This window comes from Cannabis sativa, chromosome 9, assembly GCF_029168945.1.
Source record: "Cannabis sativa cultivar Pink pepper isolate KNU-18-1 chromosome 9, ASM2916894v1, whole genome shotgun sequence".
Taxonomy (NCBI): Eukaryota; Viridiplantae; Streptophyta; class Magnoliopsida; order Rosales; family Cannabaceae; genus Cannabis; species Cannabis sativa.
Window position 1 is genome coordinate 33,236,221 of NC_083609.1, and position 23,587 is coordinate 33,259,807.

The following is a 23,587-nucleotide window of genomic DNA, read 5'->3' on the forward strand; positions in this document are numbered from 1 at the left end:
AACAAACTATTTGCGTAGCTTTATTTTTATTTTATTTTTTTTTTTTGAGCAAAAGTTGATTTAATTTATTCAATAACGTTCCGCATCAACAATAGACAAAAGATCAATCGGAGCATTATGCTCCTTAAAAATACGATCTGAACTTAAACAAGACGCTCTAGCAACACAATGAGCAGCCCTATTTGCAGACCGTTTAACAAAATTCAAAGACACACTATTGAGAGAAGAAAGTAAAGTACGACAATCTTGAACCAAGTATCCAAATTGAGATGGCATTGAAACTGAGCCAAGAACAGCCTGGACCACCACGAGCGCATCCGACTCAATCTCCACCTCAGACCACCCATTACGCTTGATCCAACTCAACGCTTCTTTCACTCCGATCACTTCAGCGATTTCAGGGCCTACATCTCCCAATCGGCTACCCTAGATCCCTTCAAGCAACCTCCCATTTGCATCCCTAGCCACACAACCAAAACCATATTTATGCTCCGCCTCAAAGATAGCACCATCTACATTGATTTTAATGTAGTTAGAGACCGGTCTTTGCCACTGCTCAACACCAGAAAACGGACCAAAAACCAGCAGGGGCCCCGATTTGTGAACATGAGCAGCAGTCCACTGTTGCAGAACATTTCGGGCTGAGGCTAAAACACCTGCTGCAGTGCTATTTTTTTGCTTCCAAAGAACATCATTACGAGCATTCCAAATAGACCAGCTAACCATAGCAGCATCAACACTAACTGCACTAGATTGAGTGTCAAGAACGCCCATAAACCAGCTGCCAAAATCGATAGGACTGCCATAAATCACAGTCGGACTTGCCAAGTTCCAGCAAGATTGAGCAAACCGACATTCCATCAGCACATGGGAGATAGTCTCAACCGAATTAAGGCAAAAAGGACAAAGAAGATCCACATGAACATGTTTAGTCTGCAATTGTACTTTAGTAGGCAAACAGCCCGAAATGGCACGCCACAAAAAATACAACACTTTCGAAGGAATCTCCAATTTCCATAACCTTTTCCACCCATCAATATCATCCATTACAGACCAGTTTCCATGAGCAGTTTGTAAATATTTATACGCACTTTTCACGGAGAATAGGCCTGAAGTTTCCAAGCTCCAAGACCACCTATCAACATAGCTATGCTCACTAAGCTGAATAGAGATGATTAAGTCCCTATCCCTAGCCACAAACAGGTCATCAAGCACCTCTAAATCCCACGAATGACCCTCCATACACATAAGAGAGTTCACCTGTTGATCGACCAGCGCAGGGTGTGTAGATTGAACATACGGATTAGAAGAATCAGGTAGCCACGGGTCATTCAAGATACTAACTGTTTGCCCAGTCCCAATTGATCTTCTAGCTCCATACTTAACCACATCTTTTGCTTCGAAAATGCTTCTCCATATAAAGCTTGGATTTTGTCCTAATGTAGCTGTTAAGAAACTACCATTAGGATAATATCGAGCTCTATACATCCTACTAACCAAAGATGACTCATTAGTTAACAAACGCCATCCTTGTTTAGCAAGAAAAGATAAATTATAATCTCTAAGATCCCTGAAGCCAAGACCACCAGCATGCTTGTGCTTAGTCAATCTTTTCCAACTCATCCAACTCACTCCTTTAGAGGTGGAATTAGACTGCGACTTCCACCAAAATTTAGCCATTAAGCCCTCCAACTCGGCACAAATCTCCTTGGTAAGTAAGAAAACACTCATAGCATAGCTAGGAAGAGCTTGTGCAACTGAGCGAATCAAAACTTCTTTTCCGGCCTTTGATAGAAACCGGCTCTCCCAATTGAATATTTTCTTTTTCATCTTTTCTTTAAGAAAGCCAAGAATCGCATTCTTCTTTCGACCCATTATGCAAGGTAACCCAAGATAGAAGCTATTATCAGAAGCTTCGGTCATTTGAAGCATATTGCATAACTGAGCACGAGTATCAGCGGAAGTATTCTTGCTGAAAAAAATTGATGACTTAGAGAAATTCACCTGTTGTCCCGAAGCCAACTCATAAACATGTAGCAGCTGTAGAATACTAGACGCCTCCTCCACATTGGCCTTACAGTACACATAACTGTCGTCGGCGAAGAGCATATGAGAAACAATTGGAGCCCCCCTCGCCACTCTAACACCAGATATTTGATGGCGTCGCTCGTAGTCCTTCAACAGAGAAGAAAAGCCTTCTGCACAGATAAGAAAAAGATAAGGGGATAAGGGATCCCCTTGTCTCAATCCTCTCCCAGGAATAATAGGCCCCAACGTATTCCCACCATGAGTAATCTTGTAACGAACCGTGCTAACACAGAACATGATCAATGCAATCACCCTTCTATCAAAACCCATTCGAACAAGCACAGATTCAATGAATGGCCACTCAACTCTGTCATACGCCTTACTCATATCAAGTTTGAGCGCCATAAAGCCATCCTTTCCCAATCTTTTCCTTTTTAGATAATGCATTATCTCAAAAGAAACCATTATATTATCTGAGATCAATCGACCTGGCAAAAAAGCACTTTGAGATTCTGAGATAACATCAGGCAAGACTACTTTCAAACGATTAGCTAGAACCTTGGAAATCACTTTGTACAGGACATTACAAAGTGATATAGGCCTCAGATCAGTCATAAACTCCGCATTCTTCTTTTTAGGGATAAGAACAATATTAGTTTCATTCAAAGAAGGAAGAAAATAACCTGAGTCAAAGAACGACCGCACCAACACCCTTACATCATTTCCTACAACCGGCCACAATTTTTGGAAAAATCCTGGTGTCATACCATCTGGTCCCGGGGACTTATCGGGATGCATCTGAAACAACGCTCTCCTTATCTCCTCATCAGAAACCGGCTCAAGCAACATCGAGTTCTGAGCTTGTGACACAACACCTGACACCGTACCCACCACCTCGTGATCTTCCACCAAACCCGGAGTAAAAAGTTGCCCAAAGTAAGTAGACATCAAGTTTGGAAGGCCATCATCCCACGTTACCCAGCCACCATCAGCATTCCGAAGCTTATGAATGAGATTGTTTCTTCTACGAGACGAAGCCATAGCATGGAAGTATTTTGAATTCTGGTCGCCTTCTCTCAACCAAAGTTGTTTACTTCTTTGCTTCCAAAAAACCTCCTTTTGAAGTAGGACATTATTGAACTCAAGCTCAGCCGCTTTGAACTGTTGGACCGCCAAAGGATCACGTCCCCTCTTCCATTTTTTCATCTCGGCTTTACACTTATGTAACCTTTCCTGAAAGTTGCCCGAATAATCCTTCCCCCAAATAAGCAAAGCCTCACTACAAAACTTTATTTTTTCCAACACATGGCTATCCAAATTGCTACTCCAAACATCCTCAACAAGCTTTATTTTTATTTTATGTTTCTTTCAATGGCAAAACTGAATATATTGCTGAAAAGTAGATATTTTTCTCAAAATTCTTTTATGGAAGTTCAAATTGGGTACTCACCCTCCATGACTTGGCAATGTTTTTACTGAGGCTGAGATTTACTCTATAAGGATCCTAGATGTAGGGGTGGCAATTCGTGTTGTCGTGCCATATTTGTGTTCATGTTATGCCTAATTGATTAACTTTAATCTGACTTATATATATTTCGTGTCAAGAAACTTTAATCCTAACTTGACCTGCTGTATTCACGTGTCAACTATACTTATCTTACAATACAATGAATACATATTGATTAACATGATTAGTATTACACATTTAATTTATATGTATATTGTTATTCGTGTTTCTGGAATAAGGACACGTGACGAAAGATAGAAGATGGTGATCTAAGTAATTTCTTAAATCTCTTTAATTGCAGAAACTCGCAAAAAGATTGGGCTAACTCAAAGGAGGCTTAGGAATAGGAAAGGTTCAGCACCTTGCCACAAGACAAAGTAACTGTCTGGAACTTAGAAGCTTTCTCGGCCTTCCGAGACTCGAAGAAGATCGAACCCATTAAGCTAACAGGATAATGCCTAGAGGCTATCTGAAGAGTCCAAGACGGTTGTTGCATGCACAAGGAATACTGGAAGCCTACTACGAAATGGAAACCGGACATCCTCCCCGACGTGTTCACTTTCTTGACACAAGATCAGATCTTGTCCCCTGTGTCCGCGCATGGTAGTGCGTGCACCTCTTCTGAATACCCCGTTTTGTCCAAAAGCTCCTCTAAGCAATTTGTCTGCCAGACGTGACCTTTGCCCGACACGTGTCTTGCACCAATAGTGGTCCCAGTTGTACAGAATTGTCGACCCACGAGAGGAATTCTTCTAAGGGGCCCAATAGTCATTTATATAATGTATTTTACCCTAATAGTGGGTAGACTTTGTTCAAATACCTTAATCGGGCCTGGACCCAAACTTTAGCCTATATAAACTCCTTCATTTCTTCATGTAGGGGGAATCGAAAAAAGGATAGCCGAAGCTCTGCCAAAATATCCTCTAAGCTCTCTTCTTCATCAGAAGAAACCTAGAGAAGCAGAGTTGGGGTTTTACTCTGTAAACATCACTTGTAATACATTTGTAAAAGCCTACAAGGCCAATATACTAACTCGTAGACTAGGGAGAATTAATGCTCGAACCATGTAAAATCCTTTGTCTCATTTACTTAATAGTTATTTATTTTCTAAAGCTTTCATTTAATTAGTTTTCGGAAACCTCGGTAAACATTTTAGTACTTTCATTGAGAGTTCAGGAAAGATTTGAGCCACTGCGTTTCTACATCATGGTGGCTACATGCAAGACAAAGATAGAGAAAGCTCCTCAAGTGAACCCTAACATTGTCATGGAGGATGTAACCCTACGACCTTCCACGCACGCTCAGACGAGTCATGTGATGGAAGGGGGATACATCTGAAGTTGACAACAGAGGGGACGACCCAGCTCGACGTTGCAAGCAAGTCGAAGGCAAAGACCCTGACGTCAAAGACAAGGAGGAAGAGGATTAAGGACACGTCAAAGATGGCTACTATAAAGACGATACCATCATGAGCAAGATCCAAATTTGGTTCGAGTATCCAATGACTTGTTGGAGACCCAACAAAAGCTAGCTCGTCAAGAAGAGTTTTCTCAAAATATGCAAAAGAATAAATAAGTGTTAAAAAGAAAATACAAATCTATTATGTAAAGACCGCTTAGTTTAATTTGGAAATTAACAGTTAATTATGTTTAATTATGGAAAATTATTTATAGCTATTTAAATAATTATTATGCTGTTATTATCGAATTCTTAAATGCATTATTTGTCATTTAGTAATTTTCATAATTTTACATTTCCGGTGCCCAGTAACATGGAACTCGGTGTTTGGCTCAGTAAAATCACAACTTAGTATGTTAGTATTGTGGGACAGTTTATTAGACATTGGGAATGTCGGGATTGGCCGGGAATTTAGAATTTCCCAAAATACCCATTTAGTGCTCTTTATGCTATTTTAGTGTGAAGGGGCAAAATGGTCATTTTGCTCCATTTATGTTTTGTCCTTTAGTGGACTTAGAAATTGGAAAATTAAGTGTTATTGTATTTATTTTTGGCTGAATATAGTGTTGGTATGTTCATTCACCTTTTATTTTCAAAGTTAGAAACATTTAGAAAAAGAAAAATCAAACATTTTCTCTCTAGCCTCTCTCTCTCTTTCGGCCTCTTTGTGCAGCAAGAGTTTGTGAATTTTCCTTTGTGATTCAAGCTCATTTTGTTCAGATTTGGTGTTCACAAGTTGTTGGTATGATTTCTATAGCTTCTCTTCTTTTAGTTTCTTTAATTTTGATGAAAATATGATGTTTGCATGCTTAGTTTAGGTTGTTGTTGTTGCTGTGATTTTGTTGTTGTTTGCAGAGGTTTAAGCATGATTAATTGCGGATAATTAAGCTGCTTGTGATGCATGATAGTTAGGTTATTTAGAGTTGTGGGATTTTTAGTTCAAAAGCGTAAGTTTTCAAAGAGAAATTTTGAAATTTGTTGCTGTGATTGTTGCATGAGTTTGTGTTTGTTTTCTGCAGCTTTAGTATGCATGTTTAAGTAGTTTTGGACTGATTTGAATGCATGATGATGTTGCTTAACCAAGTTTGAGTTTGAAACTCAAAGCTTGGAGCTTTAATGGTGATTTTTGATCCTGTGAATTCTGGGTGGTTTTGTTGCTTTAGAAATGTTCTATGGGATGTTTAGAACAGGTCTGGAAGGTTTGGGTTAAATTGGGTTTGAATTGAATGAGTTACGAATTTTTGAAAGTGGTCTGCGAGGAACCGGAATTCCGGTTGTGCATCCGGAATTCCGGATGGGGTTCTGAAATTCCCAGAACCGGAATTCCGGTTGGGCAACCGGTCTGCCGGTTGGGTGATTTTAAGAAACCCTAGATTTCCTCGTTTTTATGTTATTTGGGATATTGCCATGCTTTTTATCGATAGGAAAACTTTTAGTTCCTAGTTTAAGTCACTGGGAAGTGATTTAGCGTATCACTTATAGTGTTGTGATTGTGGTTTAGGAGCCTGTAAACCACCGCGCAGTTCGTTCCAGTCAGGTTGACCGGCACACCTGAATTCGGAATTGAGGTAAGATTAGTATAACAGTATGCATATATATTACATGTTTAGCGTGCATGTTAGGAAGCCTGTTAGATTACATTAGATATGTATGTTGGCTTCGAACCATCCGACTGTATCACATCGGTACATGCTAGAGTATGACTAGCAGCTGGAGTATGACCAGTGTACCGAGTATACGCTGATACTAGGGTTGGTGGTTCTGTACTATTTGACGTATCACATCGGCACAGGCTAGAGTAGGACTAGTAGCTGGAGTATGACCAGTGTGCCGAGTATAGGCTGATACTGTAACACATCGGTACAGGCTAGAGTATGACTAGCAGCTTGAGTATGACCAGTGTACCGAGTATAGGCTGTTACTTGTCAATAGTACCGTCTTATGAACGTTCTGGACTCAGTATCGTGTGGGACACGACAGTTAGGGTTATTGTCAGGGGTATGGGCGTCTGATCATAACCCGGGATTTATGTGTGATATTTGATTATGCTTTTCTTACTAAGTCTGTCGACTCACAGTGCTATGTTTATGTGTAGGTAAGGACAAGGCTAAGGCTGAAGGACCGTGAGAGCGAGCCGGTGAAGATTGTACATGTCGGGCGGTTAGGCCTGGAGCGTACGATCCTCGAGACAGCAAGGCTATTTTTGTAATTAGTCGCTAGGCGACAAGTATTTTGTATAGTCAGTGAACTTTTGTAAAATGTTTTGTAATCGGGATCCCGAGTATTTTGTATAAATATTTTATAAGTTTAATTAAAAAGCAAAAATTTTAATTAATCACGATTTCAATAAACCTCGTTGATTAGCAACGAGCTGCACAATATGTTTAAAAAATCACGTAATACGCCTTTGCTAGTTAGGGTGTTACATATTAACAATGAAAATCCAAAATTATGAGTATGAACACTTGAATCAAATAAAATAGTTAGAAAAATAATTGAATCCCACAGATTCTAGCTCCGATCTCTGTCCCTGACTAACTGTGCCCTGAAACTAACTCGAGCCCAACCATTTTTGAGCCCCATCGATACAGATCTTCCACCGATCTGTAGAGAAAATATTCAAACCCAGATTCAACAAGAGAGTCAGAGGTAATACCATATAACAAAGATCTATACACAGAGAAATTTAAGGAGAGTTGAGAAGACAAAAAGAAAATCTGATTAAAAAAGAATAAGAAGAAAAAGAAGAGGCAGGTACCTAAAGTCGTTGGCTGTCAAAAACAAATGCATGCTTTGTTGAAGTCGTTGGTCGCTGACAACAAACCCTCACCTAGGTCGATCGCTCCGCCATACCTGTTCAATGAAGAGTTAGAAGAACAACCAAAAATCAATTTATATACACATATATTTATATAACACTCAAGAAAATAACAACATAAGACCCCAAATTAGCCTCTTATTCTAATTTCAATCTCTGCATATACAAAAAGAACAAGTTCGGCTACCAATAATATATAAGATTTGGAAGCCAAAATTAAAAATACCAACAATATTTCAACAAAAATCCAGAAATAAAAATAAAATAATTAAACAAAGAACAAATAGACTGAGAGAACAAGAATAAAAATCGAGCATAGAAAAATAACGAGCTCGTCACTATATCATACTAACAGTGAACGAGCTCCAACAACTCAGTCCATAAACATTGACGATAAAATGAAAATATAATAAATAGAGAATGGCCATTAGTGAAAATAATACCAGGACGCTTCAAGGTGCGGAGATCACAGATCTGGTCTTCATTTTGGCCTTCGGCCGTAGGGGGATAACAAGTGCATCTCGTTAATGTTTGGCATGGAGTCCACCGCGCGCGTAGTGAGAACAAAGAGACTGAGAGAGAAGGTCTTGCCTGGTCTGTCGTGCGTAGAGATAAGAGAGAGGAGAGACGACGGTTCTGGCCGGAGATAGGTGATTGTGGACGATTGTGCACAGAGAGAGGCGGCGCCTATTTGTGTTTGAAGAAGAAGAAAAAATAAACCTAAATAAAAATAAAAGATTTTGAAAGGGTTTTTAATAAAAGTATTTTATCTTTTTAAAAAAATAAAAAGCATTTTATATTGTTAGAGAAAAAAAATTAATTTAATTGTTATTAATATAAATAAATAAAAAAAACTATTATTAAATTTATAAATTGACTTTAGTGACACCCCATGTATGTTGGGATATGTTTTTGCAGTCCCGCGTGGCGCGTCTCTATAAGTCAGTATTTTTCATTTAATAAAAATTAAAAAAAAAATAGATTTCATTCTTTAGTGACACTTAAAATATTTAGTGACCCACATTGTAGGAGATTAACAAAGATTGATTAGAGTCTAATTCTGTATGTCACTAAAAATTATTCCCAACTCTAGAGTGACATGCACAAACTTACATGTCACTAAATAGTGCCACTAAAAAGTAAAATTGTAGTAGTGAAGACTTCTTCAAAAAAAAAAAGGATAATGACCTAAAGATGCATGGAGAAAGTTATTGTTCTTGAAATATTTTGCTTTTAGAAGAAAAGCAAGAAGGAAATCAGGATTAGTAAAAATTCGACAAGCTTACTTAGCCAACATAGCTTGATTATAATGTACAATAACTCAAAAACCTTAACCCCAAAGAATTTAGATTTACACAAAAGAGACCATTTCTTCCAATGATTATGTGCTGGTTATTACTCATAGACTCCCACCAAAAGTCATATAGTTGGGGAAATAAGAAATTAAGGACTTATTATCTTCTTTAGTGATTGTATGTTAAGAACCATGGCCTCAAAACACTAGCTTAAAATCTTTGCCAAAATGGTATTTAGGAGTATAGTGTAATTGTCTGGAATGGTAATCATGTTTCCAATCTATTTGAAATTTACAGATTTAAAAAAGTAAAAAAAAAAAAAGGAGTAAATTTTAATATTTACTATTATTTGTAATAAAAATTATTGTTGTAAAGACATCAATAAAGTTAAAACTGAAAGATATTATAGCTGTTCTTATTAGTCATGTTAGGGTTTATAAAACACTTAAGAAATATATAAATCACAGATCCAAACATATTCCTAAAAGTACTTTAATATAGAAAACCCTAAATCATAAATCTATAAAGCCTTTGCTAAATTAAAGAAGATGATAAAATATGAGCGGAAGCACTAACCTGAAGCCATTGTTGGAGATTATAGAGAAGGTTTTGATCTTCCAAGAATACACTATTTTCTAGAGTATTTTCTCTGATGGCGAAGGAGAGAATACAGAAACCCTAGTGTTTCTTGGGGACCACTACCTATTTATAGACTCATCTTAGAATGAGTTTTGGGTATTTATAATTTGGCCCCTCAACAAATTATAAATTAACTTATGGTATCTACACATTATTTCCATGACAATTTAATACCTTTTTGATACCCATAACATAATTGGTCACTTAATTTTGTATCACACTTTATAATAGCATATACATTATACATATGTGCCCACATAGGATTTTTAATCCAACAATCTCCCACTTGGGCAACATATGTTACCTGATAAATGTATAACCTTATGAGCTCAAAATTTGCTATTATGTAAAGGTATTCACAACAATCTCGTCCATCAACTATACCCATATAGGATCAAAGCGATTTTCGTCATATCAATCATGACTAAACCCATCAATGGTCACATATACAAATATAGCCAAATGACATAGATCAATCATGGATGTGTAGCATGGAAATTACATGCAATGTGAACCGAACATGCCTATTTCCAACTGGTCCTCCTTAAACCAAAGTGAGGTCAAACTTAAACATAACAAAACAGAGTGAATAAACTGAAAACTTTATTTCTGATCAGAAAATAACCAAATACATAAATGTCTTAAACAAACATAAAGCAAAGAGAATACAAACTCCCACTAAATCATGATATCCTCAAGTAATACTATACCCATATGAGCAGTGTGCTCATGAAAGACCTTGGGTGGTAATCCTTTTGTGAGAGGATCCGCTATCATGGAGTTTGTCCCAATATGCTCTATGGAAATCTGTCCACTCTGCACTCTTTCTTTCACAACTAGGAACTTTATGTCAATATGCTTTGACTTGGATGAGCTCCTATTGTTATTGGAATACGGACCGCCGATTTATTGTCACAAAATATCTTAAGTGGTCTTTCAACATTCTCCAAAATACGCAGCCTGGTGACAAAGTTTCTCAGCCATATTCCCTGATTTGATGCCTCATAATACGCTACGAATTCAGCTACCATAGTGGAAGAAGCTACAAGTGTCTGTTTGACACTTTTCCAGGATATAGCTCCTCCAGCTAACAAGAAAATGTAGCTTGATGTAGACCTTCTGCTATCTTGGCATCCAGCGAAATCAGAATCAGAATATCCTATGACCTCCAAATGATCTGATTTCCTGTATGTGAGCATGTAATCTTTTGTTCTCTGAAGATACCTCATAACCCTCTTGGCTGCTATCCATTGGTCCATACCAGGGTTGCTTAAATATCTGCCTAACATCCCAACAATGTACGCAATATCTGGACGCGTACATACCTGAAGATACATTAGACTCCCTATAACTGATGCATAGGGAATCTTTTTCATTTCCTGAATTTCAAGGCTGCTTTTAGGGCATTGTCTAAGACTGAATTTGTCTCCTTTAGCAACAGGGGTATCACTTGGTCTACAATCTTGCATGCCAAATCTTTTGAGTACTTTATCGATATAGCTCTTTTGTGATAATCCAAGAATACCCCGAGAACGATCTCGACGTATTTGAATTCCTAATACAAAAGAGGCGTCACCAAGATCTTTCATCTCAAATTGCTTAGATAAAAATCTCTTGGTTTCGTGCAATAAGCCTATATCATTAGTGGCAAGCAATATGTCATCGACATATAGAACCAGAAATATGTATTTACTCCCACTGAACTTGTGATATACACAATCATCAATAATATTCATCTCAAAACCAAAAGTGATAATTACTTGATGAAACTTGTGATACCACTGACGAGAAGCTTGCTTGAGTCCATAGATGGATTTTTTTAATTTGCAAACCATATTCTTTGGGTCACCAACCACAAAGTTTTCTGGTTGCTCCATATAAATTGTCTCATCAATGTCGCCATTGAGAAACGTTGTTTTAACATCCATCTGATGTAACTCAAGGTCAAAATGAGCAACAAGTGCCAATATTATCCTAAAGAGTCTTTCGATGAAACCGGAGGGAAAGTCTCTGTATAATCAATGCCTTGTTTTTGAGTATAGCCTTTTGCTACAAGACATGCCTTAAATCTCACCACATTACCATATTCATCCTTCTTGGTTTTAAGTATCCACTTACAACCAATTGGTTTTACACCTTCTGGTAATGGGACAACTTCCCAAACTTTATTGTCTTGCATAGACTTATTCTCTCCATCCATGGCATCAATCCACTTTTGAGAGTTAGAACTTCATGGCCTGATGCAAGTTGATTGGATCATCTTCCATCATTCCAATTTCATCCTCATGTTCTTGAAGAAATACAAAATAGTCATCTGAAATAGCATTTCTTCTCTCTCTTGTGGACCTCCTCAGCTGGACATCCCCAAATGTGAAAATGCTTTAGACTAGGCTTTCGACCTGTCCAAAGCTCATAAGGTGTTTTTGCAACTGCTTTACTTGGTACTCTATTCAGAATGTAAGCTGCTGTCTTTAATGCTTCTCCCCAGAGGGACTCAGGTAAGGTAGAATGAGCGATCATGCTCCTTACCATATCCTTAAGAGTCCTATTTCGTCTCTCAGCAACACCATTCATGCTAGGTGATCCTGGCATGGTGTACTGTGGGACAATACCACATTCCTCTAGGAATTTAGCAAATGGTCCTGGACGTTGTTCACCTGAGCCATCATATCTACCGTAGTACTCACCACCACAATCAGATTTGACGTTCTTAATCCTTTTGTTGAGTTGATTCTCAACTTCAGCTTTGTAAGCTTTGAACACGTCTACAGACTGAGATTTTTCATGAATGAGATATCGGTACCCATAACGTGAGTAATCGTCTATGAATGATATAAAATATTGTTGACCATTCCAAGATGCCGTAGGGAATGGCCCACAAATATCTGTGTGAATCAATTCTAAGACTTCTGAAGCTCTATTGGCACCTAATCTCTTAGTTTTGGTCTGTTTTCCCTTGATACAATCTACACAGACATTGAAATCTGTGAAGTCAAGAGACTCTAAAATGTCATCAGACACAAGACGCTCAATTCTACCTCTTGAGATATGACCTAAGCGTTTATGCCATAATGACGCTGAATTTTCTTTATTTAATTTGCGTTTAGTACCTCGTGATTCCACATGCAAGGTTTCATTATAGGATGCCATTGTTTCTAACAAATAAAGATTGTCATAAGTATTCAAATAACCAGTTCCAATAATATTTGAATTTAAAGACAAAGTAAACTGATTGTTTCCAAATGAACAACAATATCCAAATTTGTCCAACAAAGAAACAGAAACTAAATTCCGCCTAAAAGACGGCACAACAAAAGTGTCTTTCCAATCCAAATAAGAACCAGTTCCTAATAACAATCTGAAATGCCCAATTGCTTCCACTTCCACCGATTGACCATCGCCCACAAAGATGTATCTTTCACCATCACTTGGCTTTCGGTAGCTCAGGCAACCCTGCATAGAAACACTTATGTGAGTAGTAGCACCAGAATCTATCCACCAAGTGTTTCTAGGTACTGAAACTAAATTAACCTCAGAACAGACCAAAGCAAGATTAATACCTTTCTTTACACGCCATGCGTGATATTTGGCACAATCTTTCTTCACATGTCCAGGTTGGTCACAAAAGAAACAACCCTTAGAATCCTGTTGTTGTTTCTTTTGAACTGGACCCTTAGCAGCTTCATTCTCAAATTTCCTTTTCTTGCCCTTATCCTTAGGGGTAGTGGCCAAATGAGCACTTTCGGTTTTGTCCTTTTTCAACCTTTCTTCCTCTTGCACACAATGAGAAATAAGCTCGTTGAGAGTCCATTTCTCCTTTTGACAGTTGTAACTAATTTTAAATTGGTTAAACTGTGGAGGAAGTGTTAACAAAACCATTAGTACAAGTACATCATCTGAAAGCTCAATCTTAAGTGTCCTTAATCTTGAGACAATATGATGCATTTCCATAATGTATTCCCTTACATTTCCTTGACCCTTATACTTCATGTTCATTAAAGAACCAAGAAGTGTTGTCATTTCAACCTTATCGTTTTTAGCAAAACGTTCCTCAATTTGTTCAAGGAAATTCTTAGCCATAGTAACCCCTTCGGATTCTGTGCCCCAAAAGGCTTCTGGAATGCTGTGTTTCATAATCATTAGACTCATGCGATTTGAACGATCCCACCTCTCAAATTCCCTTTTATCATCATGGGAACTTTCCTTAGTGAGAGGTGTAGGTTGTTCATTCCTTAGTGCATGGTCCAAATCCATACATCCCAGAACTATAAGTAGGTTCCTTTTCCAATCCTTAAAATTGGTCCCATTAAGCATAGGAATAGAATTAATATTAGCAGATATTGAGGCAGCAGAAGATGAACTAGCTGAATATAGAACAAATAAAACAAGCTCACATTAATATGCATAATAAAACAATAAATTCAAAAATTGGTTAATCCCATCTCAAGATACCAAACACACATTAATATCAAGTCTTTGGACAGTAATATTAACTGTAAGCGGTACTCTTGGTGTAGCAATCAAATATTGACAATAAAACTGTGTCAAACAATAGATCAATCTTTGGACTAACGTATTGCTCACACAAAATACCTTATAATTGTCACACATTTATTGCCACATGTATGTTTAAAATCTAGCAAAATATTCACTTACCTTTGGGCTAGTCAATATAAGCATCAATTACAAACACACAACCATCCTAATATTTAAATAAATTAATCTACACAAAAGAGATCACTTTGGCGACATATTGTTTCAATTAATTTACTCAAAATATTAGTCATAAACCAACACCAAAATTTGAATTTAATTGTTTATACTAAAATATATATTATATTACATGAATCAATTCCTAACCATTAATAAATAAAAGAAAGAAACATTGAACACATATTTCTCTGTTAAAAAAAATTGAAACTATATATATATATATATATTAACAGAAATCTACAAATCTGGAAAACCGAAAGCCAAATATATACGACAGGAATGGAAACGTGAAAGAAAATTCCATGCCGAGATAGATGAAACAATATATTTAATCCGAAATATATATACGTATATATAGTACAATATATAAGACAAATATATATATATTTATATGAATCCACTTAATTCTGAAGCCACATCAACAACAAAAACGACATATTGTATATAACAGTAAATAATCATATACCAAAGATTAATCACCAAACGAAATTGCCGTCAGTATAAAAGAAATTGTCATTAATATCTATCATATCAATATTCGATTTCAGAAAACAAATCCATACCTTATACATATAAATTGCATTCTTTATAAACCGAATAATAAAAAAAAAACAAAGTCTGACGACAATAGTATTCAAAGATCAAAAATATAATTTAAAAATTCCCAATTTTATAAACAAAATCATCAGATCTTCAATTAATTCAACAAAGGTGGTCCTGATACCACTTGTTAGGGTTTATAAAACACTTAAGAAATATATAAATCACAGATCCAAACATATTCCTAAAAGTGCTTTAATATAGAAAACCCTAAATCATAAATCTATAAAGCCTTTGCTAAATTAAAGAAGATGATAAAATATGAGCGGAAGCACTAACCTGAAGCCATTGTTGGAGATTACAGAGAAGGTTTTGATCTTCCAAGAATACACTATTTTCTAGAGTATTTTCTCTGATGGCGAAGGAGAGAATACAGAAACCCTAGTGTTTCTTGGGGACCACTACCTATTTATAGACTCATCTTAGAATGAGTTTTGGGTATTTATAATTTGGCCCCTCAACAAATTATAAATTAACTTATGGTATCTACACATTATTTCCATGACAATTTAATACCTTTTTGATACCCATAACATAATTGGTCACTTAATTTTGTATCACACTTTATAATAGCATATACATTATACATATGTGCTCACATAGGATTTTTAATCCAACAAGGCAGTCATTGTTTTGTACTGTATCACATAACACAATATCTGTATTATGTACACATAAAATTACGATTAAAAATACCGAAAAAGCAACATGGATAAGAGGCGAAAATAGCCGTTAAGGAAATTTAAAAAGGTTATTAGTATAATTAATAATAAAAGATGCCTGCATTCGATAATGTCACTGGGTACAGACAGAATATTACAAAATTACATATAAAATGTGGTAATTTTGGTTTATTAATATAAAAATAAATAAATTAATAAGAGTTAAGAAATTGAGGTGGGTGACTTATAGTGGGTCGGACTGAGAACAATGGTCAGATCTTAAACACTTAGACAAATCTAACGGCTCTATTTTCTCACAAATTTGAAAATTGAAAACAGAAATAAAAATGGGATGGGACCCTAAACGGCTCTCCCACTCAAACAAACACACTTTCTCTCTTCACCATTTTGAAATGTTTCACTGCCTCGGGCACAGCACAGTTCCTTATCCCTTCTGAAAATTCAAATTCGCGAATCTCATTCTAACTATTTTACATCTCTAAAGCACTCTACTCCATTGTCTTTGGTCGTTTCCCAAATGGGTACTTGTCTTAGCAAGAAGAAACCTTCTTCATCTTCTTCAACTGCTGTCGTTAATAGTGGTTCTACTATTAATGGCGTTTCTTCTTATCCCTCAGTTCCACTGTCAGTCAAGAAAGCTGTAGAGCTACCGAAAAAGGATAAAGAACAAGAAGAGGTCAAAGAAGAAGAAGAGCAGCCAATAACCCAAGTGAAGAAAGAGATATTCATAATCAAACACCGCCGGAGTCACGACGACAGAGCAACAGAGCCAAATCCCAAGAACCATAATCAACCATTGCCAGCAGTAGCAGCACCATCCGATGAATATGATAATGAGACTGCGGCTTCTCCCCCTCCGGTTCATCAGTTTTCGGCGGGCTCCTCCTCCTCCGCAGCCGCGGGTGTGAGGACTTCCAGCTGTACTAAGGAAGAGGTGGACGCCATTCTCATACAGTGTGGAAGACTCAGTCGTAGCTCCTCTGGAAAAGCAGCTTCTTCCTCTTCCGCCTCCAGAAAGTACTCTGGTTCCAAGCGGAGCTACGACTTCGACAACAACGATGCAGCCATTGCAGCCAACAATGGTGGCGATGGGGATGATGGGGTGGTTGCAGCGACAGAGGAGAGCAGTCGCCGCCACCGCGAGCGGCGTAGGTCGAGGACAAGGGCTTCTCCTTCTCCTCAGGGAAGGAGAAGAACTCCCAGCAGAGAAAGGGGAGACCAGCAGCAACGGTCTGCAAGTCGAGAGAGGCGTGTGAGTAGGTCTCCAGGGAGGCGTTCATCAGAGACCAGTGGCGGCGGCGGTTCTTGTTCTAATACTAATAATGTCAATGTTGTTAATTCTAATAGACCTGGGAAGATGGTATCGGTTCCAGCCACCGTTTCATCTTTGGTGATGGACAAGAGCAACAATTTGGACTCTTCTGCTGCTGCTACTGTGAAGAGAATTTCAGTGAAGAGAAATGTAACCGACGCTGGTGCTGCCTCAAGGGGCGCTGCATCACCTCGGTCTCAGTCTCCGGCAAGAGCTAATGGCAATGCTGCTAAAGCTTCAGCTTCCAACGACCAGCAGCAACCTTCTTTGAGCCGCAACTCTTCGAGGAAGGCAGAACACTCGCCTTACAGAAGAAATCCTTTGAGTGAGATTGATCCCAATTCCTTGGCATATCCACACACTACCAATAACAGCAGGCCACAAACCAAAACCAGACCCAGAGAAACTGATGGAATAACTGATGACCCAAATCAGGTAAACTTCTTTTTAGTTCTCTCCTTTCGTTTCAAGATCCTTTTTTTACATGATAAATGGGAAACTTGTAATGATGGTAAAGACCTCTACAGAAATGTATTGATCAACCCAAAATATTGAATATAATTAGTTGATTTGGTTGAGTTGAAACACATCTTATTATTAATTTCAACATGAAATTTATTTACAATTTTTATTTGGAAGAAGTGCTTGTTACATTTCAAATGCTAAAACATGATATTTGGTTTTACAATGTGGACTAATAAAATATATGGTCGTACTCTGCAACTTTTAGGTTCAGAAAACAAATGTGGTGACTAATTACAGAAACGGCAGCAGAGTTTCATCCACAAAGGAGCAACAAGCAATGGTGGAGACTACAGTGGTTATCTCTGGCCCTCATAAATCTTCTTCTCAAACACAGCCACAGACAATAACAAGAAGCAGGTCTGCTAGACGATCTCGAGACCTTGATTTCAATCCCGAAGCTCTGTTGCATCAAAATTCGAATTCAAATTCTGATGCAACTCCTTCTTACACCAGACTGCTGTTGGAGGACATCCAGAATTTTCACCAGAAGAACACAAATACTACCACAACCACAGTGGTATCACTCCCTTCCTGTGTCAGCAAGGCCTGCTCCATCATGGAAGCCGTGGCAGACCTCAACTCGACAACTGGTTCCAACTTGTCCGAAGATCACTTCAACTCTTTGATGGGTTCAACTTCAACCCCTAAAAGCAAGGACCCTTTTGTGGAATCAGAGGTAGTAATTGGCTGTGACGACTTGACGGAGCCAAGCTTCCATAAGTACGTGACAGTAAGAAGGGGAGGAGGAGGTGGAGATGCTGCATCAGAGGATCAAGAGTCTTCTGGCAGCAACAGCTATATGCAGCAGCAGCAGCAGCGGGGGTCCGGGATTTTCTCATCCTCTTCGGCAGATTCGACAGACTACCGGACTTGGAGATCGAATGATGAAGAAGCAGAGGGAAGGAAGAGACTCAATGAGTGGAGCAAGAGAGATTCATACGCTGTTCAACCGAACAGTGGTGGCATTGGACGTGGCAGGCTTGGCTCCAGCGCCAAAGGGCTTCAAACAGTTTCTGTGGCTGCATCCACGTAGTGTTAGTACTTTGTTGGTTACATTTGTCAATCTTTTTCGTTGTCGTCTGGTTTAAACTTGTTCGTTCATTTAGTTTTGGGGAAGGAGAACTCTTTGCTCTCTCCATTGTTGTATTTGCTGTTGCTAACTTTGCATTACAGCTACCCATTTTTAAATCAAAAGCCATTTGATTTTTATTCTCATCGCTTTTCCTTGATCGACTTTTCGTACAGTCAGTACTATTTATTAACATTGCTTTTTTGATAAAAATAGACTTTCTCGAAAAATTATGTAATTGATGAGATGTCATAATTTTTTACAAGTTGGGGAATTTTTTTTTCATACGACTAGTCAATGACCATAGGTAGAAAGAAAAGTAAAATAAAAGAAAAAATTATCCAAAGGCTATATTAATATACAACTCAGGCTATTTTATATTTATTTTTTTATGTACCTTTCTTCCAAGATTCCAAAGGATTCGGTCACTCAACTACTAATAATTAATTACAAGCTCACAATTTACAAACTCAAACTTTCACTTTATACAAACATTGTACCAATCTCTTAGTCAAATTTTTACAGCCAAACTTTGTACTACTAGCATTCACCTTGATACTCCTAGTGCTCTTTTCAAGTAACAAAAATTTGTTTTAGTGCTGCCCAATGATGAATTGTTGGAGAAGACATAAACTGACTAATAACACTAACTGAGAATGCAATATCTAGACGAGTCACAGTTAGATAATTCAACTTTCCAACTAATCTGCGATATTTCTTAGGATCTTCAAATGGTTCCCCGTCACGTGTAAGATGCACAGCTGGATTCATTGGAGCATTACAAGGTTTTGCTCCCAATTTTCCTATCTCAGTAACAAATCAAGTGCATACTTCCTTTGAGACAGAAAAATACCTTGTTTACTCCGAGTAACTTCAATACCCAAGAAATACTTGAGCTCCCTAAATCCTTCATGTGAAACTGGGTATGAATGAAAGACTTAAGGGATGAGATGCCTTCAGTATCATTTACAGTTGTTGACCGAGGTTTTTAGCAACTAATAAAATATTATAAAGTTAGTGAGCTGTAAGAAATTGAGAGAAGGATTTTTACGTGGTTGGGGCGTTAATGAGCCTTAGTCCACGAGTCTTTGTTATTTATGGATGTCTTTAATACAGAGAATGTATTTGGGGAGTGTTTCACTCTTATAAATACAGAGAATGTTCTTGGTGAGTATTTTCTCTACTTGCTCATATGCAGCCCCAGATTCTCGATCCCCTTTAATGAGCTTTGAGGGGGGTATTTATAGTGTTTTTGGTGGGGTGATCCCCAGAATTATCCTTACAAGTGTATCTGTAAGTATCCATAAAATTGGGCATTCCCAATGAATATACCATGGGTAATGCATGGTCAAATCCCTAGGTGCTGTAGGGTTTTTATGTGGAATGTCCTTATTGCCTTTTGACTGATGTGACTCTTCACAGTGTAGCCGTTGCTAGACTTAAATGATCATTACTGTGCAGCTGTTGGTTGGAGGTTGTGCCGTCAGACTTTATTGCTTGTAGCAGTCCCAACACGCTTCCTCCCATGCGACATTTAATGCGACTTGATTGCTCAGGAGAAACCTGACACCTCGCGAAGATGCCTTAGCGTTACTCGAGCTTCCGGGAGCATATGGAGTTCCATATGCCTTCTCCGGGAGCTACGTCCTGGACGCTACCTTATGGCATAAAGACTTAGCAAATATTGTAAATTGCTTGATCCACGTGTCCTTATCTGGTTGGTCCACGTATATTGGGCAAAATCAGGGGCAACATTTACCCCCCAAGCCTTGTTTATTTGAAAAATAAAACAAGGCTTGTTCAAGTACTTCCGGTTGACTCCTCCGTAACCTGGCACGAGCTTTGAGGGCGTGAGGGTGTATTTAATGATGGCTTTTAATGCAGCGATTCACTTTTTGCAGGGGTCGATTCGTTTCGCGCCCATTGATTGATACGGCGCATTAATGGTGTCAGACGGATACTCAAACGTTCCCACCGCCTTTATTGCAAATCAATCTGGTCCGTTGATCTTTGAGCATTCGAATCGTGCGCTTCCCCCACCGTTTGATTGGTAGGTGATGACGCCTGTTCCTCATGCAGCTTTGCCTATAAAAGCCACCACCTTTTCTTCATTTCGGTTACTTCCCATTTCTTGCCAACTTTGCTCAAATTTCCCAGAGAGAAAATTCTCAGACCCAAAACAACGCCTTTAAACACTTTGCAATTTTCTCCAGTTCCTCTTCGTTTGTTACTATCAGTCCTTCTTGTCTCTATTCGATTCACAGCAGGACCCCCAGTTTCAACACTTCATCGTAAGTTCTTTGCACCCTTTGCTTTATTATTGAATGGCATGCTGTTACTTATCTGTTTGTTCTTTTCTGGGTTTGCATTCGAAGTTTCTGGGCATGCAAGTGTTTAAATCCTTCATATAATCGGTTTGAGTTTACTGCTCTAGTGATAGGATTACTGTTGTCACGCATCTGTTGTTGTTTTCTGTAGAAGACCATACGTTCTTCGTATAATGGTTGCTTAAGGCCTTTGGACGTACTTTTTCTTTCTGTTTTCTACCTTTTCTTTTTCTTTAGCGTGTAAGGCCGTCTTTTGTGAATTTATTGCACCCGACTCTTGTCCAGGGAATCCTCCTAGGGTTTCCTGTATGACCGGTGTCAGGAGGGGGCCTCTTTCCAGCGGTTAGGGGACCCCCATTCCCTTTTTCTTGATTTGGGGTTTGGTATGGGGCCTAACTGCTGGAATCTCACTCTTTTTACAGAATCAAAAAATGTCTGCTTCTGGCTCAAAATCATCGAAGAAGAGCGGTTAGCGCCTGGCTACCGTCGAGGAGGTCTCCCTGGGTCCCGTTGCCCAGGAGGGGTACAAGTCTCGGGCGACCGGATGGGAGGCGGCCGAGCTTCACTCCACTCTGACCTGTCCCCATCAGTTGGAGAACATCGTGGAGGTAGCTGGAATCAAGCCTTCCACATCAGGGACCTACCATCGGCCACCTCGCGACGCGGAGACGCCCAATCACAATTACGGCGGCTTCGGGGCCTGGAGCCAGACGCATCTGATGGCTGGGGCCATGCTTCCTCTTCAAGATTATTTTGTTAATTTTTTAGTTTTTGTCGGCCTTGCGCCATACCAACTTATTCCCCAAGCATACCGCCTGCTTTCAGGCTTATTTATTTTTTATTCCGCCCGGGGATGGGGATCTCCCCGCCCGGCAGAAATATTGTATTTTTACGAACTTGTTTCCGTCCCCAAGAAGGGGGACAAACTTAAGGATGGTTTTTACGGGTTCCAGGCCCACCCTGCTAATGAAGGGGTGGTCCCGTATAATAGGCAAACTCACGTTAAGGAGTATCGCCATCGTTTTTTCTTCTCCTCCGGGTTCCGGGCGGTGGACCATCCGGATCTCCTTACTGAGTGGGTCAGGATTCCTCCCTATGAACGGACTGCACCTACTCAGGTCTTTCTTCGGAGAGCCCAGGCCTTTGCCTCTTACGACCGGGCTGATCTTGACGTCGGGGGCCTGGTCACTACGGAGAACTGCAGGAAGGCAAAACTCATCCTTCCGCACCAATCCGTGGAGGACTCTAACCTTTCCCGGGTTATCTGTCCCAACGTGAGGGCGCCGGTCGCGGAGAAGACCTTCCGGGACGAGATCATTGCCACTGCAGAGAAGAAGTACCAGGAGTATCTCTACCGGAAGGCTCAGGAGAAGGCGTACTCTAAGGCCCAGGCAATTTTCGGGAGGTCACTTTGCATGGGGAGCCCGGTTGAGAGAAGAAGCCAGACAATCGCCGGGAAGTCCCTTCATATTGGGGACTCGGCGGAGAGAAGGGCTCCCAGGCCGCAGCCTTCGGCTCAGGAGCCGAACACTGGGGCTCCTGGTGCCAGCACTTCCGGCGCCGGCGGTAAGTCTCCTTTAGTAGTTCATTATGTCCCTTCTGTTGGCGAGTATGCCAGTCTTAGGCCCGTAGGGTTCGACGAGCGTCTTTATAGGTTTAGGATGCCCTCGACCCGGTGGGGAGACCATTTGAAGGAATTTTATTTTTCAAACTTAGGAGATTTCCTAGGTCGGTCCCGGATGGGTTCTGGTCCTCCGGAGCCCGTTCCCTTAGGCCCTTCAGCTTACATTACATCCAGCTGGTTCCGGCCTTCGGACAGCTATCTCGGAGATGATGCTGCCAGCATCAAAATTCGGAACTTTGCTAGGGCCGAATTAGAGAGTCAGGGTAGGACTAGCTTGCTTGTCATATCTTGTGTTGGTGGTTTCCCACGGATGTTCTAACACTTGCTTTCTTTTGTTGTAGCAGGTGCTTCTATGGACGCCATTATGGCCGAACTTGCCGGGGTTCACACTCCTGAGGCTCCTCCTCCCTTTACTTCTTCCCCGATGGCCCCCGCTTTAAAGATTTCTTCCAGTGCTCCTCCAGACACTATTGATTTAGTGGATGACGAGGAGGTGCTGCCGGGAGAAGGTCAAGAAAAGCAATGGGGCTTTTCTGAGGAAGTTGAAGAAGGTGCAGGAGGGCTCCTGGCTCTTCCTGAGGAAGCTGAAGAAGGTGAAGAACAGCAAGAAATTGCTATGATTCGCAAACGTAAAGGCAAAATGATTGCCCAGGAGGAGCGCAAGCAGCCTCGGAGGGCTGATACTCTGGCCCATGGTCTTGATGGTGCGGTCTCTCCCATGGAAGAACATACTGCCCCTCCCAACATTGTGCTGACTCCGGTTCCTGGAGATGAGGTGAGACAGGAGCTCCGGATAGCTAAACACAACTACGCCATGGATGAATACTCCCGGGGGTATGCTGAGGTGGAAGCCCTTAGGAGGGTTTTGCGGGTTGAGATGCAAAACACCATCAACAACCCGGAATACCAGAATCCGTGGGACCTAAATTTGGACCCCCTGTCGGACTGGTTCGGTCGCTTCCTTGGGCCCACCTTAGCTCCCTTTGCTG

The 23,587-nt window shown here is 39.7% G+C and overlaps 1 protein-coding gene and 1 long non-coding RNA gene across 2 annotated transcripts; one reads left to right on the forward strand and one right to left on the reverse strand.

The window, feature by feature from the left end:
• Positions 1-4,681: 4,681 nt before the first annotated feature.
• Positions 4,682-8,578, reverse strand: LOC115721773 (uncharacterized). Its single transcript, XR_009684374.1, has 4 exons — positions 8,255-8,578; positions 7,752-7,846; positions 7,420-7,597; positions 4,682-5,132 (listed from the first exon to the last, which is right to left on the reverse strand). It is a non-coding gene; the product is annotated as an uncharacterized LOC115721773 (long non-coding RNA).
• Positions 8,579-16,055: 7,477 nt separating this feature from the next.
• LOC115723243 (uncharacterized protein At1g65710) lies at positions 16,056-18,793 on the forward strand. The gene is made up of 2 exons (XM_030652684.2): positions 16,056-17,488; positions 17,784-18,793. The coding sequence occupies exons 1-2, from the start codon at positions 16,259-16,261 to the stop codon at positions 18,609-18,611; spliced, it is 2,058 nt and encodes a 685-aa protein (XP_030508544.2). The 5' UTR covers positions 16,056-16,258; the 3' UTR covers positions 18,612-18,793.
• Positions 18,794-23,587: the final 4,794 nt, after the last annotated feature.